Here is a 14,383-nt window from a genome sequence, read left to right on the forward strand (position 1 = left end):
ATGAGTGAGATGCAGGGTAGGGCTCGGGGGCTGCAGGCCACAGAGGGGACTGGTTGCGGGGTGGCTGTGGGGTGCATGGTGGAGGGTGGAGGGGATGGGAGCCTGGCAAGGACAGCTTGGGAGTCTGGGGACTTGAGGACAGGGTTGGGGGTGATGAAGATAGGGAGGCATCTGGTGGGGTTTGGGGGAATGACAGCCTTGGGTTGTGGCTGGCAGGGCCGGAACTGGTGGAGGCTGGAGGTCATGGATACTCTGACGTCTTGGCACTGGGTCTCCAGCAGCAGCAGCCTGGCCTGGCGAGGACGACCTGTGGGCCTCCGGGGGCCTGCCCGCCAGTGTCGCCAGTCCGGACACGGACCCCGAGGAGGTGCTGGGCCTGAACCGACTGCCAAACGAGCTGCTCCAAGAGGTGCTGAGCTACCTGCCCCCAAGCACGCTGCTCCGGAACTGCCGCCCGGTGTGCCGGCGCTGGCGAGACCTGGTGGACGCCTGGTACCTGTGGCGGAGCATCCTGCCCTGGAAACACCCCGACCTGTGGCCCGTCATCCGCACCTGCCTGCCCTCTGCTGACGACCCCGGGCCCTGCATCCTGGGCCGCTTCTGTGAGCGCAGACCCATAGGACGCAACCTCCTCCGGAACCCTCGGAACTCTCGTGGCCTAGGTGGGGAGCCCAGGAAAGGGTCCTTGTGCCAGCATGTGGGAGGACGCGAAAGGGGCAGGTACAGGAAAGACGAGAGGCCTGTACCTGGGCAAGTAGGCTGGCTGGGAACTCGGTCACCAAGATTTTTTTTTTTTTTTTTTTATGGAAGGATTCTTGAACCGGATTGTGCTGAGCGCAGGGGCTGCCCGGGGTGCAGAGGAAAACGCGAGGGTGGGCCCGCTGATGGCCTATAGACAGAGATGGCTCCTGTCTACCTACAGGTGATGTCCGTAGTTCCTAAGAGTCAGGGCGGTTGTTGAGTACTTGTTTGGTTCTCACTGACCTTGCTCCCTCTTTCCTAGGTGGTGTCAACAGAAGCAGGTGTTGGACCTGGAGAAGGAGGGTCTGTGGCGGGAACTCCTAGATAGTGGAAACATTGAGATCTGTGTCTCCGACTGGTGAGTGTGATGACAAAAACAGCCCTTTAGCTGAGCATTGGCCTTAGTTGGGGTGACTTCATGTAGGTCTCCTAACAACTTCATAGATAAGCAGGAAAGGAAATGACTTCATCACCATCAGAGCTTTAGTACTCAGCAACATCCTCTCCCTGAACCCTCTCTCAGCCCCCAAAGGGACCTGGATTGGAAGATGCCTGGTTGGATCCTAGCAGAGGACTTGGGTCCAACTAAGTCTTGTCTGTGAATCAGAGGCTCCTTGGTTCAGGAGGGGACAAGATAGAAGAGTTGTCTAAGAGGTCAGATTCTGGAACCAGACCTCTCACTCTCAAATCCCAGCTTCCTGGCTTTGTGGCCTTGGGCAACTCACAGTGTGCCTCCATCTCCCTGTCTTCATAAGACAGGGTTATACATCGGCCGCAAAGCCGGTTGTTTCAGTGGAGAAAAAGCTATACAGAAGAGTGGGGATTTTAAAAATATTTACTTGCTTTACTGTGCTGGGTCTTAATTCCAGCATGAGGGGCTGGCATGTAGGATCTAGTTCCCTGACCAGGGATCAAGCCCGCCCCCCCCCAACCCCCACCTCCCCACTCCCCCACCCCTCCACCCCGCCCACCCCCCCCACCCCCCACCCCCCGCCCCTGCCTTAAGAATCCAGAGTCTTAGCCAATGGACCACAAGGGAAGTCCCTGAGTATTTATTTGATTGTATTATCTACTTATTTATAGGGTGTGCTGGGTCCTTAATACTGTACGAGGTTTATCTAGCTGTGGCCAGCAGGGGCTACTCTCTAGTTGCAGCGCACAGGCTGCCCATTGTGGTGGCTTTCTCTTGGTGCAGAGCACGGGGTCTAGGGCAGAGGCTCAGCAGTGGTGCCCAGGCTTAGCTCCTCTGTGGCATGTGGGCTCTTCCTGGATCAGGGAGCAATCCCCTGTCTCCTGCATTGGCAGGCTGGTTCCTTACACACAGCCACCAGGGAAGCCCTCACCCAAGTTTTCACTAGGGCTTCATCATGTGTTAACCTCCAGGTCAGTTCTTATCCCATACTTCATCCTAAGTCACATTGTTGATCTTCTGGAGTGGCTAGCCTCCATTATGTGACTATAATGGAGGATGTGGTCAGCCCCAACCATTTCATATTGACAGGCCATTTGTGTGTGTGTGTGTGACTGACACAGAACAGTATAAAAGGTAAGTCAGAAGAACACAAAAATATATTAATACAAAATTAGGACAAAATACTGTGGGGAGAAGTAGAATGGACATCTGTTTTAAGAAGTGGAGTGATATGAAGTCTCAGTGAAAGATAGTTTGTGTGTTTGTACAGCCCATGACTTAATTCTTTACATTTTAATTTCTCACATCAAAACGTAGCTGTCTATTTGGAGGCTGTTTCTTTGAATGTTGCTGGATAGCCCATCACCAATTTACTTAGGAGCCCCTGGATCCTGTTACATGACTGATAAAAAAAATTGTACCTTAGAACATCACCATTGTATACATTGGAAATGACATCCTGGCCACCACTGAAATATATTATAGGATGAGAAATAAGACAATGGAAGGAGGTACCCTCAGGCTTCCCAGGTGGTGCCTGTGGTAAAGAACCTGTCTGCCAATGCAGGAGATGTGAGACACGGGTTTGATCCCTGCGTCAGGATGATCCCCTGGAGGAGGGCATGGCAACCCACTCCTGTGCTCTTGTGGTTCAGAATCCCATGGGCAGAGGAGCCTGGAGGGCTACCGTCCACAGGGTCACAAAAGAGTCGGACACAACTGAGCAACTTAGCACACACATGCACCTTTAAGCCTGGGATTCTAGGTCATTCCTTCTGAAATGAATGTGCAGACCAGCTGGGGAGTATGTTTAGTGCAGATGGATTCAGTTAGATATGCCATGGGGTCCAGCTCCCCCGTGACACTAACGGTGCTAGTTCCCATGACAACATTGGTGCTTGTATGCAGGGCAAAGCCTTTCAGGTGAAGGCAGGCAGACCCCCAAAGAGATGGGGTGACCAATTCAGGCTTCACAGTCTCCCTTCTGCCACAGGTGGTTCGATGACCGAGACGCTGACTGTTTATATCGGCTAATTGTCCAACTTTTAGATGCCAACCAGGTCGTCCTGCATCACTTCTCTCCTTTGCCTTTTCCCAGCGATCGGTTGCGCAACGGTTTCTTCTTTGAGGTGAGTCTCTGAGAGGGCTCTGGGAAAGGACAGTGGAAACTATGATGACCTATGGCTGTATTAACAAATTGCCCCAGAATTTAGTTGCTTAATATCAATAGCAGTCATCTCATCTCCTCTCATAGTTTCTATAAGGACGATTTTTCTGGGAGTTTCTGGCTCTGGTCTCATGTCGTTCCCTTCAGACACAGGCTGGAGCTGAAGGGCAGGGTGGGCTGTGAGTGTGTACACGGCAGCTGGTGGCTGGCTAAGCAGCTCTTGGTTTAGTCTCAGAGCTTGGCCATGGAATCCCCCTGCATGGTCTAGTTGGGGCTTCCTCACAGCAGGGCGGCTTCGAGGCAGGCAGCTGCTTCCTGGTGGCTCAAGCTCCACCATGCAGCTTCTGGAGAAACCAGCAGAAGCTGCATCGCCTTTGTGACCCCGCCATGGAAGTCACTTGGTCAAAGTCACTCAGCATCACTCCCGCCACACTCTTGGTTACAATGAAACCCCCCCAGATTCAAGGGGGTGGGAATTAGACCCCACCCCTGGGTGAGGAGTGGCATGATTCTAGAAGGACATGTGGAAGTGGAGACATTGTTGCAGCCACCTGCCAGAAGGCCCCCAACTCAGCTTTTGAGGGGAAGACCATGGCACAGTGGGACTCAATCTCTTTTTCTGGCTACAGGTCAGCCATCTGTTCTCCAACCTCAAGAAAGGTGTTCGCTTTGTGTCTTTTGAACACTGGGTCCGCGACTCTGAGTTCTCACGTGAGCAGCACAGAGACTATCCATTACACCCCAGCGTGACCGTGCGGGTCCGTCAGGCACTACCCGACCATGCCTTTCATTCAGGCTCTGGGACCATTGACTGAACCATCTCAGTATTAAGGACTTGTAGCTCCTGGCCTCTGGGAATCTCATGAATCCAGTTGAAGTTTCTAATGGGCCCTGTCTTCAGGTTCTGGAAGCTACAGGAAGAACGTTCTTACATCAGATCTACTGGTTGCTGCTGCTCTAAGGCAGGCACTGTTCTAGTAAGTGGAGACGCACAGGTGAAGACAGAGAAATGGTGAGAGGGCTCCTCACCCTCCCCCCACGCCAGGCCCTCTGGTTCAGCCCCTGTGCCCTCTGCCCCAGTTTCCTTCTGGTTCTGCTGCAGAGGCTTCATTGGTCTTGTGCAGAAGGCCCTCTCCTCATGTCTGAACTAGAAGCTCATCCCTATGGCTAAGAAAATCCCAGCCCCCCTTGGTGGTAAACTTAACCTCATGGGGTTTCAAGACTGGGACCAGGACTCAGAGCAGGAAGTCAAACTGCCTCAAAAACTGTTTGGAGACAGAGGGTTCTGCCCACCCTGTGACCAATGATGTGGTCCCCTGAGCCCAACCCTACCCTGGATCCTACAGTGTATAAAATTATTTTGTTACATTTTGAAATTCTTTTCAAATATGGAGATAATAAATCAGGAACATATCTGCCATTCATAGGTAATAAATGTAATATAATCTTGCCAAAGTGTCTCAGCAGTTTTTAATAGCAATACGATGTTACAGCCTTGGTGACTACTGGATTCAGAGTAAGGAGCTGTTTCAGTTGAGGAAAAACTGTACAGAAGGAAACATCTAGTGAAGGTGTTCTCCAGTGGAGAGAATGGAGGAGTCAGAACCCTATTTCCCAAGTCCTAAGGAAATCATGGGGTTATCATGATTTCAAATATCATCATTTCAAATCAAAGGTTATCAACCAGGGTTAGAAGCCTTAGGCAGGCCGTGGACATGGGCACAGTGTTACAGTAACACCACATTTGTGACATTCCGGTCACAAGGGTGAGAGAGAACCATGCAATGGCAGGATCCAGCTGTCCCCACCCCAGTCCAGGGGTCATGGCTGTCCTCTCCCTTCTGCAGGATCCCTAAGGAGCTCCAGGTCTCCAGATGGAAAGCAGATGAAGCTGCTGCTGCCTTTGACGTGTCCACCCTGAAGTCTCCCCCCACCTGCAGTAGAAGATGGGACACACCCTGAGGGGAGGGTGTTTTGTCAGTTTCATCCAAAGGAGTTGACAGGTTGAAACGGACCCAAGAGTCGTGACCACATGCAGTGTGTGGTCCTGGAGTAGATACTGGTTCAGATTCAACTCTGGAAGATATTTTTGGGTCAACCGGAGGACTTTGGATAGAAGGAATATGAGACAGGCATTTACAGGAAGGGAAAGATGGAGACCATTGGCTGAAAAACAAACATATTACTTAACTTTCACATATATACACCTATGTGTTGTATTATACCTGTATGCATATTTGTAGGTGTGTATACATATATGCCAAATTTAATATATGTGTATGTGCATGCTAAGTCATTTCAGTCATGTCTGATTCTGTGTGACCCCATGAACTGTAGCCCACCAGGCTCCTCTCTTCATGAGATTCTCCAGGCAAGAATACTGGAGTGGGTTACCATGCCCTCCTCCAGGGGATCTTCCCAAACCAGACACTGAACTAGCATCTCTTAGGTCTCCTGCATTGGCAGGCGGGTTCTTTACCACTAGTGCCATCTGGGAAGCCTCAGTTAGACTTATACACATGCTTATTTAAATATATATATATATATTTCCTTGTATTTGTATTATGGATTACCTTCTGGATATCCTGAAGAAGGAAATGGCAACCGACTCAAGTACTCTTGCCTGGAAAATTCCATGGACAGAGGAGCCTGACAGGCTACAGTCCAAGGGGTTGAAAAGAGTCGGATACGACTGAGCAACTTCAGTTCACTTCACTTCTGGATGTATCTATTCATAATAAGAATATGAACCAAAGCATTACAGGTAATGGTAAACAGTGGATAGAAACTGTATTTACTCATTTTGCATATCTGAATTTCACATTTTCTGTATGCATGTGTAGGAATACTATGTTACAGACAAATATGAAGCATCCTCCAATGCAATTTCCCTTCACTTTCAGATATAACCACTTTTACAAGACATCTTTGCTGACAGGGTTTTAAACTTTTGTTTGGAGAATTCTGTATATAAGCAAATGTAGAGAGAAGAGTATTGTTACTTCCATGTCACTTTCTATTACCCAGAAACAGTTTCAACTTAGGGCCAGTCCTCAAGTCACACCCTCCTCTTTTTATTTTTAATGTATATTTCAATATTTTATTTTATTTGTTTTTAATTAAGAGAAAATTGCTTTACAATGTTGTGTTGGTTTCCGCCATAAACAATACAAATCAGCCATAATTATACATATATCTCCTCCCTCTTGATCCTCCCTCTCCTCCCCCATCCCACCCCTCTAGGTCATCACAGAGCAGCAGACTGGGCCCCCTGTGTTAGACAGCAACTTCTCACCAGCCATCTATGTTACGCATGGTTGTGTACATATGTCAGTGCTATTTTTTCCATTCGCCCCACTCTTTCCTTCCCCTACTGTGTGCACAATTCCATTCTATCTGCATCTCCATTCCTTCTCTGCAAATAGGTTCATTAATACCATTTTTCTAGATACTAATATATATATATATATATATATATGCATCACTATATAATACTTGCTTTTCTCTTTCTAACGTACTTCACTCCATATAACAGGTTCTAGGTTCATCCACTTCACCAACACTGCCTCAATTTTGTGTATATATATATGTGTGTGTGTGTGTGTATATATACAGACCATTTTTTAGGTCTTTATTGAATTTGTTATAATATTGTTTTTATTCTGTGTTTTGGGTTTTTGGCCAAGAGGCATATGGGATCTTAGTTCCCTGACCAGGGATCAACCCTGCACCCTCTGTGTTGGAAAGTGAATGTTAACCACTGGACCATCAGGGACGTCCAAATTCATTTTTTTTTTTTTTTGGCACAATCTCAAACTTAAAGAGAAGTCGTAGTTACAGAAGAGGATTTTTCCACCCAAAATATTTAGCACATTTCCAACTGGATGCTCTATCACCACCTTTAAGTGTGTATTTTCTGCAACCATTAGACTCACGAGGTCACATTTATTAAATAACTGCTTGATGAAATAACAGAAAAGGGTTAACATAGCTTGGCCTCTCCTTCTAAAGGAGTGTGTCTCAGGAGTGAGTCCAGCTGTATGCTGAGGCCCCCAAGCCCTTCTGGCAAATATGCAGCCATGGGGGTAGTCTTGGGGACACAAACACACGCACAGTGGTGGCAGGGGCGGCATTGCTAGAAAGATCCTGGCTACCTAAACTATGGCCTTTCTATCTGCCGGGGAGGGGGGCGGGTGGGATGGGGAAACCCCGTGCCTAGAGGCCATGGAGTTGCTCATGGTTTGAAACAGCTGAGCTGCTCTGTTTGATCTGAGTCCCCGTAAAACCAAGTTCCCCTAACAAGTCTATGATTGACCTCTCTATCCAAAACTTGATTTCTTTTCTTGTCCCACAGCTATTCCCCCCAAGATTGAGGGGTGTCAAAGAAAAGGGGGAATTGAAATGGAGTAGGATCCTCCTGGGTACAAAAGCCTCTCCAAGACCCCCATTTCTTGTTTTTAGGAAACAGGCTTCAGTCTCTTAGACTGTCCCTGAGTTCCAACGAAAGAAATTTCACATATTTCCATCTAGGGAAGACATTCTGGCTTACATATGATGCAAGTGAGACTTGAACCCAGCCAAAACCCAGATTGAATCCATGGTCTTTTAACAGATCACGCCTGGTCTCAGGAGTTAATGAAGCTCAGGTCCTTGATATCTCATTGCAGAAAGAATTCAGTCAGAAACTAAGTAATAGGTAAGAAGTAGATTTATTTAGAGAGAAACACATTCCACAGACAGAACATGGGTCATCTTAGAAGGGGAGAGGCCCCCAAATATGGTGTGGTTAGGTTTTATGGGCTGGGTAATTTCATAGGCTGATGGGCGGGAGATTTTTGGCGGGAAGAGGTGGAGATTTCCAGGAACTAGACTACCACTCACTTTTTGACCTTTTGTGGTTAGCCTCAGAACTGTCAGGGTTTCCCTGGTGGCTCAGAGAGTAAAGAATCCGCTTGCAATGCAGGAGACCCGCGTTCGATCCCTGGGTCAGGAAGATCCCCTGAAGGAGGGCATGGCAACCCACTCCAGTATTCTTGCCTGGAGAATCCCATGGACAGAGGACCCTGGCAGACTACAGTCATGGGGTCGCAAAGAGGCGGACATGAGTGAGCAACTAAGCTCAACAGACACAGAAGAGAATAGCTCTATCGCTTTGCTGGGCAAGGGGGGCCACAGCAGGCTGTGGTCGTGTGTCGGTCCACTTCCCAGAATCCCTCTCGCCAGCATCCTTCTTGGCTGAGCGATCCACCAGGAAAGACTCCGAATTAGAATGATTGGCCAAAGACCACCCGGAAACTAATCCCATCACCATAAAACCTGAGACTACGAGCCACATGGCAGAGCCGTTCTCCTGGGTTCCCTTCCCCTGCGGCTCTCCACCCGGGTGCCCTTTCCCAAGAAAATCTCCTGCTTTGTCAGCACGTGTCTCCTCGGACAATTCTTTTCCAAGTGTTATTTAAGAGCCTGCTCCTGAGGCCCTGAAGAGGGGGTCTCCCCCTTCCTACAACAAACAGTATGGGTTGCCATTTCCTCCTCCAGGGTATCTTCCTAACCCAGGGATCAAACGCGTGTTTCTTGTGTCTCCTGCATTGCAGGCGGATTCTTTACCTGCTGAGCCATCAGGGAAGCCCATCATTCCTGAGGAAACCCCAGTAAAGGTCATGATCTAAGCCTTTCCCTGGTCCTATCTCCTACCCCTTGACCACACTGTGTCCTTCCCAAGTGGCCCTGTGTGACACACCTCCAGTTTCTAGGACCTGTGAGTACAATAAACTTGCTTTTCCTGAGCCTCTCCTCTGTCTCCTCTTGTGGCTTCAAAGGACTGACCATCTCATGAAAGGACACAAAACAATAAAATACTGTTAAGGTAGTTAGAATAGGAAACAGGAGTCCAAAATGGCAGTGGCTGAAAGACAAGGAAGGGAAAAGGCCATGAAAATAGAACAAAGGAAGGTTAAAGAAAGGTCTGAGGACCGGAGTGAGGACCTCATGTAGAATAAACAGCACTCCTGGCTAGCCCGATTTACATAGGGCAGGCCCAGGGGAAGGAAAAAACATAAAAAGAGGAGCCAAAGTGCTCTCTCTCTCCCTCTCTCCCTCTCTCTCTCCCTCTCCCCCCTCCCCTCCCAGCCGCCCCGCAGTGGCACACCCCCCACCCCCAACTCTCTTCTCTTCATGTCTTTGGGTCCGCATGCCCTCACGCCTCGAGGATGGATTCTCCTGCTATTTTCTAAATAAAATAGAGCTGTAACACGGAGCTGTAACACTGAATTGGTTAAGAGCTATAACACAGTCTGTTCGAGACCGGAGAGCTATAACACGGTCTGTCCGAGACCGGAGAGCTGTGACGTGCCAAGAGCTTTAATGTCCGTCACTCCAAATCTTTGTTGTGACGAGACAGAACCGAGGAGCATACACGCGCCTGACAATAACATAGGCTTGTAATGTACACTAAAGAACCCTTCTAGATCAAGGAAAACAGCAAAAACAAGTGTGTGTGGTGGGGGTGGTGTAGGAGGGGCGGCAGCGGGGGGCGGAACTTCCTCATGGTCCAGTGGTTAAGAATTCACCTTCCAATGCAGAGGACATGGATTCAATTCCTGGTAGCAAAACTAAGATCCCACATGCCACCCCGTGGGCCACAAAAGCTAGAGACGCCCACACACCACAGTTAAGACCAGTGCAGCCAAATCAAAATTTGTGCGACACTCCCTTGTTTTAATCACTAACAGGAGGATTGAAATTTAAACTGTTTGAGTATCTCCATAAATTATTTTTGCTATGCGTGTAGGCTAAGTCACTTCAGTTGTGCCCGACTCTTTTGAGCCCCATGGACTATAGCCCGCCAGGCTCCTTTGCCCATGGGATTCTCCAGGCAATAACACTGGAGTGGGTTGCCATGACCTCTTCCAGGGGATCGTCCCGCCCTCGGATCAAACCCACATCTCTCATGTCTCCTGCATTGGCAGGTAGGTTCTTTACCACTAGCGCCACCTGGGAAGCCCGAAAGTGTCTTCAAATACTGCCAAATGTCTCCTGGGAGGGCAAAGTCACTCCAGTAGAGAACTATTGTCCTGGGTGAACCGCTTAACTTCTAAGAGCTTCCTCCTCTACATAATATTGCCAATAACAGTATTTACCTGGTATATCTTCACTATGTACCATATCTACCCATATAACAGCATGCACCTGCATGTTAAAGTGTGTGTTAACATGTGTGTTATGCTTGGAATAAGGCCTGGTATAGAGGGACAGCTGTCAGATGATTGTAATTAGTATCATTATGTTGTTATTATACATAATTAGAGGCACACCCTTAGTGCTTAGAAGCTACTTTAATGCCTCTCAGCCATCTTGAATTAGTTCCTGTCTCCAAGCCTGTTTCCTTATGTGCAAGACTCTATTCTGCTTTCTTGAGCATCCCCAGGGCTTTCCCTCATAGTTCAGTGGTTAAAGAATCCATCTGCAATGCAGGAGACCCGGGTTCCATCCCTTGGTCGGAAAGATCCCCTGGAGAAGAGATTGGCCACCCATTCTCTTCAGTATTCTTGCCTGGGGAATCCCAAGGATGGAGGAGCCTGGTGGGCTACAGTTCATGGGGTCACATACAGTCAGACACGACCTACCTCTGTTAGTCAAACGGATTGTTTAAATATTAAAATATTCCACCCAGGTTGGTGAATATCAACTGCCAAGCCCCCTCCTCTCTTCTGCCCTTCTCAAGACTTCCTCACCACCTCCCGTAATCAAAGGGACACACAGGGTGCTTCTGAGGCCGCGCCCCAGTGCTCAGCAATGACTGGGGTGCTATTAAAAAATGCAGATGTCATCTTAGTCCTGCTGTGGCAGCTCTGTTACTTGCCAACCATCCCCTTTCCTCACTAACAGAACCACACACTATATATATATAATTTTTATTATTTATTTATTTTTGGCTGCACTGGACCTTTGTTGCCGTGCTCTGGCTTTCTCTAGTCGTGGCAAGTAGGGTCTACTCTCTAGCCACGGTGCACGGGCTTCTCATTGCAGTGACTTCTTTTGTTGTGGTGTGCAGGTTTCACTAGATGCAGCTCGTTGGCTTACTGGGATTTTTCTGCACATGGGATTTTCCTAGATCAGGGATCGAACCGGTGTCCCCTGCATTGCAAGGCAGATTCTTTTAACCAGTGGACCACCAGGGAAACCCAGAACTGCTATTTTAAAAAATACTTATTTTTATTTCTTTGGCTGTGCTTGGCCTCATTTGTGGCACATAGGATCTTTGATCGTAGTCGCAGTATGCAGGCTCTTTAGTTGGGGCATGAGAACTCTTAGTTGCGTGCTGTGGGATCTAGTTCCCCAACCACGGATGGAACCTGAGCCCCCTGCTTTGGAAGGGCAGGATCTCAGCCCACTGGACCACCAGGAAAGTCCCCGTGATATTTTTTTAGATGCAGCCATGGGCCAGTCTCAGGAGGCAGACATATTTCTCTTTGTTGGATGCTGGCTCCTGCAGGAAGGTGGCCATGTGGCCCCGTTCTCTGCAGGGGAGGCCCTCCATTCCCATTCCTTCCTGCCTCCGTGTGTAGTTATAGCACCTGCAACTGAGGCCACCACCTTGAAGAATAAAAGCCAATGTACTGAGGATGGTGAAGGGGAAGGAGAGACAGCCAGGCTCCTTGAGGACATAATTAAATTACTGGACCCACCCTGGGGCTGGTGAGGGCAGGGGGTAGGCACTCACTGGCAGCAAGAAGCAGAGCGGGTCCCAGAAGCTGGATCGGAGGGGCTGTTCTCCACCAAGTGTCATTTCCATGGTGCCTCAGATCCTGGCCATCGTCTGCAGGAGTAGGGGTGGGGAGGTGCCTGCCTGCAGCCACCCAGCAGCCTATTCACCCCTGCTCCATGCTTGCATACCCTTGCTGCCCTCATTGCCTGTCTGTGCCAGTTTTCCATGCTGTGTCAGCAGACTTGAACTTTTCCCTAACCCAGCATAGCCATCCCTGGAGGGATCTGCAGGAGTCCCACCTCCCCGTGGTCTCCCCAGTCGTCAGCATCTCCCCCCTCCAGTCACCTAAGCCATTTTTGACTGCCCCGTGGTCAGCCCAGCCTGAGCTCCCCGACTTCTCCAGGGCAGTAATAAGCCCAAAACAAGTTTCAAAGAGGCAGAACCCAGAATAGTGGTTTACAAATTTCTGGCCATGACCTATTGACAAGTCATAATTAGCACTTTGTTTTTAAATGGAATACAATAAAAAATTGATTTTTCCAGAGTACATGACATATTTGTTGTTGTTCAGTCACCAAATCATGTCTGACTTGGCATATAGTAAGGGTAAATAGCTGCAAGAAATTCTGTGTACTGATTGCTATGGAAAATGTATTTCATACTCAGATTGTGGTTACAACATTTGGAAGGATATTGTGCCTTGAGGTCCGCAGCACATGCCTGGAAAGAATTAATATCAGGCCCCTCTAAACCTTTTGCTCAGGCCAACCTCAGGAAAAGTTCCTTTTGTTTAACCAGACGCTCAAATCAGAGACCCTGGCCTCATTCTGGATTCCTCTCTCTCTTGTCTCTCCACCCAGCCCAACAGAAAATCCTGTTTCTTCCCTTCAAAATACATGTAGAGTACAGTAAAAACTACTACTATTTTGCAAAGCAATTATATTCCAATAAAATTTTTAATAATAGTAATACATACATTTAATTGTTTATTACCATTTAAATTGATGTTTTCGAACTGTGGTGCTGGAGAAGACTCTTGAGAGTTCTTTGGCCAGCAAGGAGATCAAACCAGTCAATTCTAAAGGAAACCCAACCCTGAATATTCACCGGAAGAACTAATGCTGAAACTGAAGCTCCAATACTTTGGCCACCTGATGTGATGAGCCGACTCATTAGAAAAGATCCTGATGCTGGAAAAGATTGAGGGTAGGAGGAGAAGGGGACGGCAGAGGATCAGATGGTTGGATAGCATCACCAACTCAATGGACATGAGTCTGAGCAAATTCTGAGGGATAGTGAAGGACAGAGAAGCCTGGTGTGCTACAATCCATTGGGTCACAAAGGGTCAGACATGACTTAGCAACTGAACAACAACCATTTAAACACACTTGAAAAAAATAAAAATAAAAAAATAAACACACTTGAGATGAATAACTTTAAGAAATATATATGCAGAATCAGCCCCACCTCTGCCACCACCTGGCTCTAGTCCTGGGCAGGATTGCCTCTTACCTTGGTTATGATTCATCTAGTTCGGGGACAGCAGGATCCAGGAAGGCACTCCGCACATAGGTGCTGCATGCTGTAGGTGCTCATGTCTGGGCTGAGTGAACCACCTCCTCACCCCTACTCAGGGAGGGTGGGAGGAGCAGGGCTGGGCTGTGAGGTTGCTTGGCCAGCATCCTTCCACTGTCCCTCTCCACCATCACCCCCCGCAAGAGCCTGTTCTCTGATCTTCCTCCCTGTTGGCCCTTTGCATCCCCCTCCAATTTGAGCCCAGAGAATTCCTTGGCAGTCCGGTGGTTAGGACTCAGCACTTTCACTGGCCACAGCCCAGACTCAGTCCCCCGTCCCAGAGTTAAGATTCTGCAAGCCACGTGGCATGGCCAGAAAAAAAAGAAGAAAAAAAAACCATAGAATTTGAGCCCAGCTGCTCCCTCCACACCCAGGCTGGTTAATTCCAGGCCAGTTGCACCCTCCCCACATTCCCATTCTATAGATCTGAGAGTTGATCTATCCCAGGGATAGCCTCCAAATTCCTGATCCCCGATCCCTGGGGGACCTTAAGACATCCTTGTTCATCTCTGCGTCACAACCCGGACTTCAGCCTGGCCAGGAGCGGAGCCAGGCAAAAGGATGCTGAGTGATACCATTAACACACTGGACAGCATTTAGCTCCCTGCAGGGGCTGAGGCCAGGCCGGACAGCAAGACTCAGGAAAGAATGCAGAATAGACAGCTGGGCAGTAGACAGACCAGCTGACGCCAATCCAGCTGTGAGCAACCCCAGGTAGCCTTGCAGACTTCCTCTGATTTCACTGGCTGTGAACTGGTACTCATGCTAGGGAACGGTACAC

The 14,383-nt window shown here is 48.7% G+C and overlaps 1 protein-coding gene and 1 long non-coding RNA gene across 4 annotated transcripts; one reads left to right on the forward strand and one right to left on the reverse strand.

Annotated features, from left to right (window-relative positions):
• LOC122421282 (F-box only protein 27-like) lies at positions 1–4,135 on the forward strand. The gene is made up of 5 exons (XM_043437147.1): positions 1–16; positions 279–720; positions 1,004–1,099; positions 3,147–3,282; positions 3,950–4,135. Exons 1-5 carry the CDS (start codon positions 1–3, stop codon positions 4,133–4,135), a joined length of 876 nt encoding a protein of 291 aa, XP_043293082.1.
• A 6,094-nt stretch (positions 4,136–10,229) lies between these two features.
• Positions 10,230–13,940, reverse strand: LOC122421702. Of its 3 annotated transcripts, XR_006263565.1 has the most exons (4): positions 13,540–13,940; positions 13,135–13,217; positions 12,043–12,138; positions 10,230–11,915 (listed from the first exon to the last, which is right to left on the reverse strand). It is a non-coding gene; the product is annotated as an uncharacterized LOC122421702 (long non-coding RNA). The 3 variants fall into 3 exon arrangements; XR_006263567.1 differs by lacking the exon at positions 13,135–13,217; XR_006263566.1 differs by lacking the exons at positions 13,135–13,217; positions 13,540–13,940 and adding an exon at positions 13,021–13,076.
• Between the last annotated feature and the right edge of the window lie 443 nt (positions 13,941–14,383).

Source organism: Cervus canadensis, chromosome 18 (assembly GCF_019320065.1).
Source record: "Cervus canadensis isolate Bull #8, Minnesota chromosome 18, ASM1932006v1, whole genome shotgun sequence".
Lineage (NCBI taxonomy): Eukaryota > Metazoa > Chordata > Mammalia > Artiodactyla > Cervidae > Cervus > Cervus canadensis.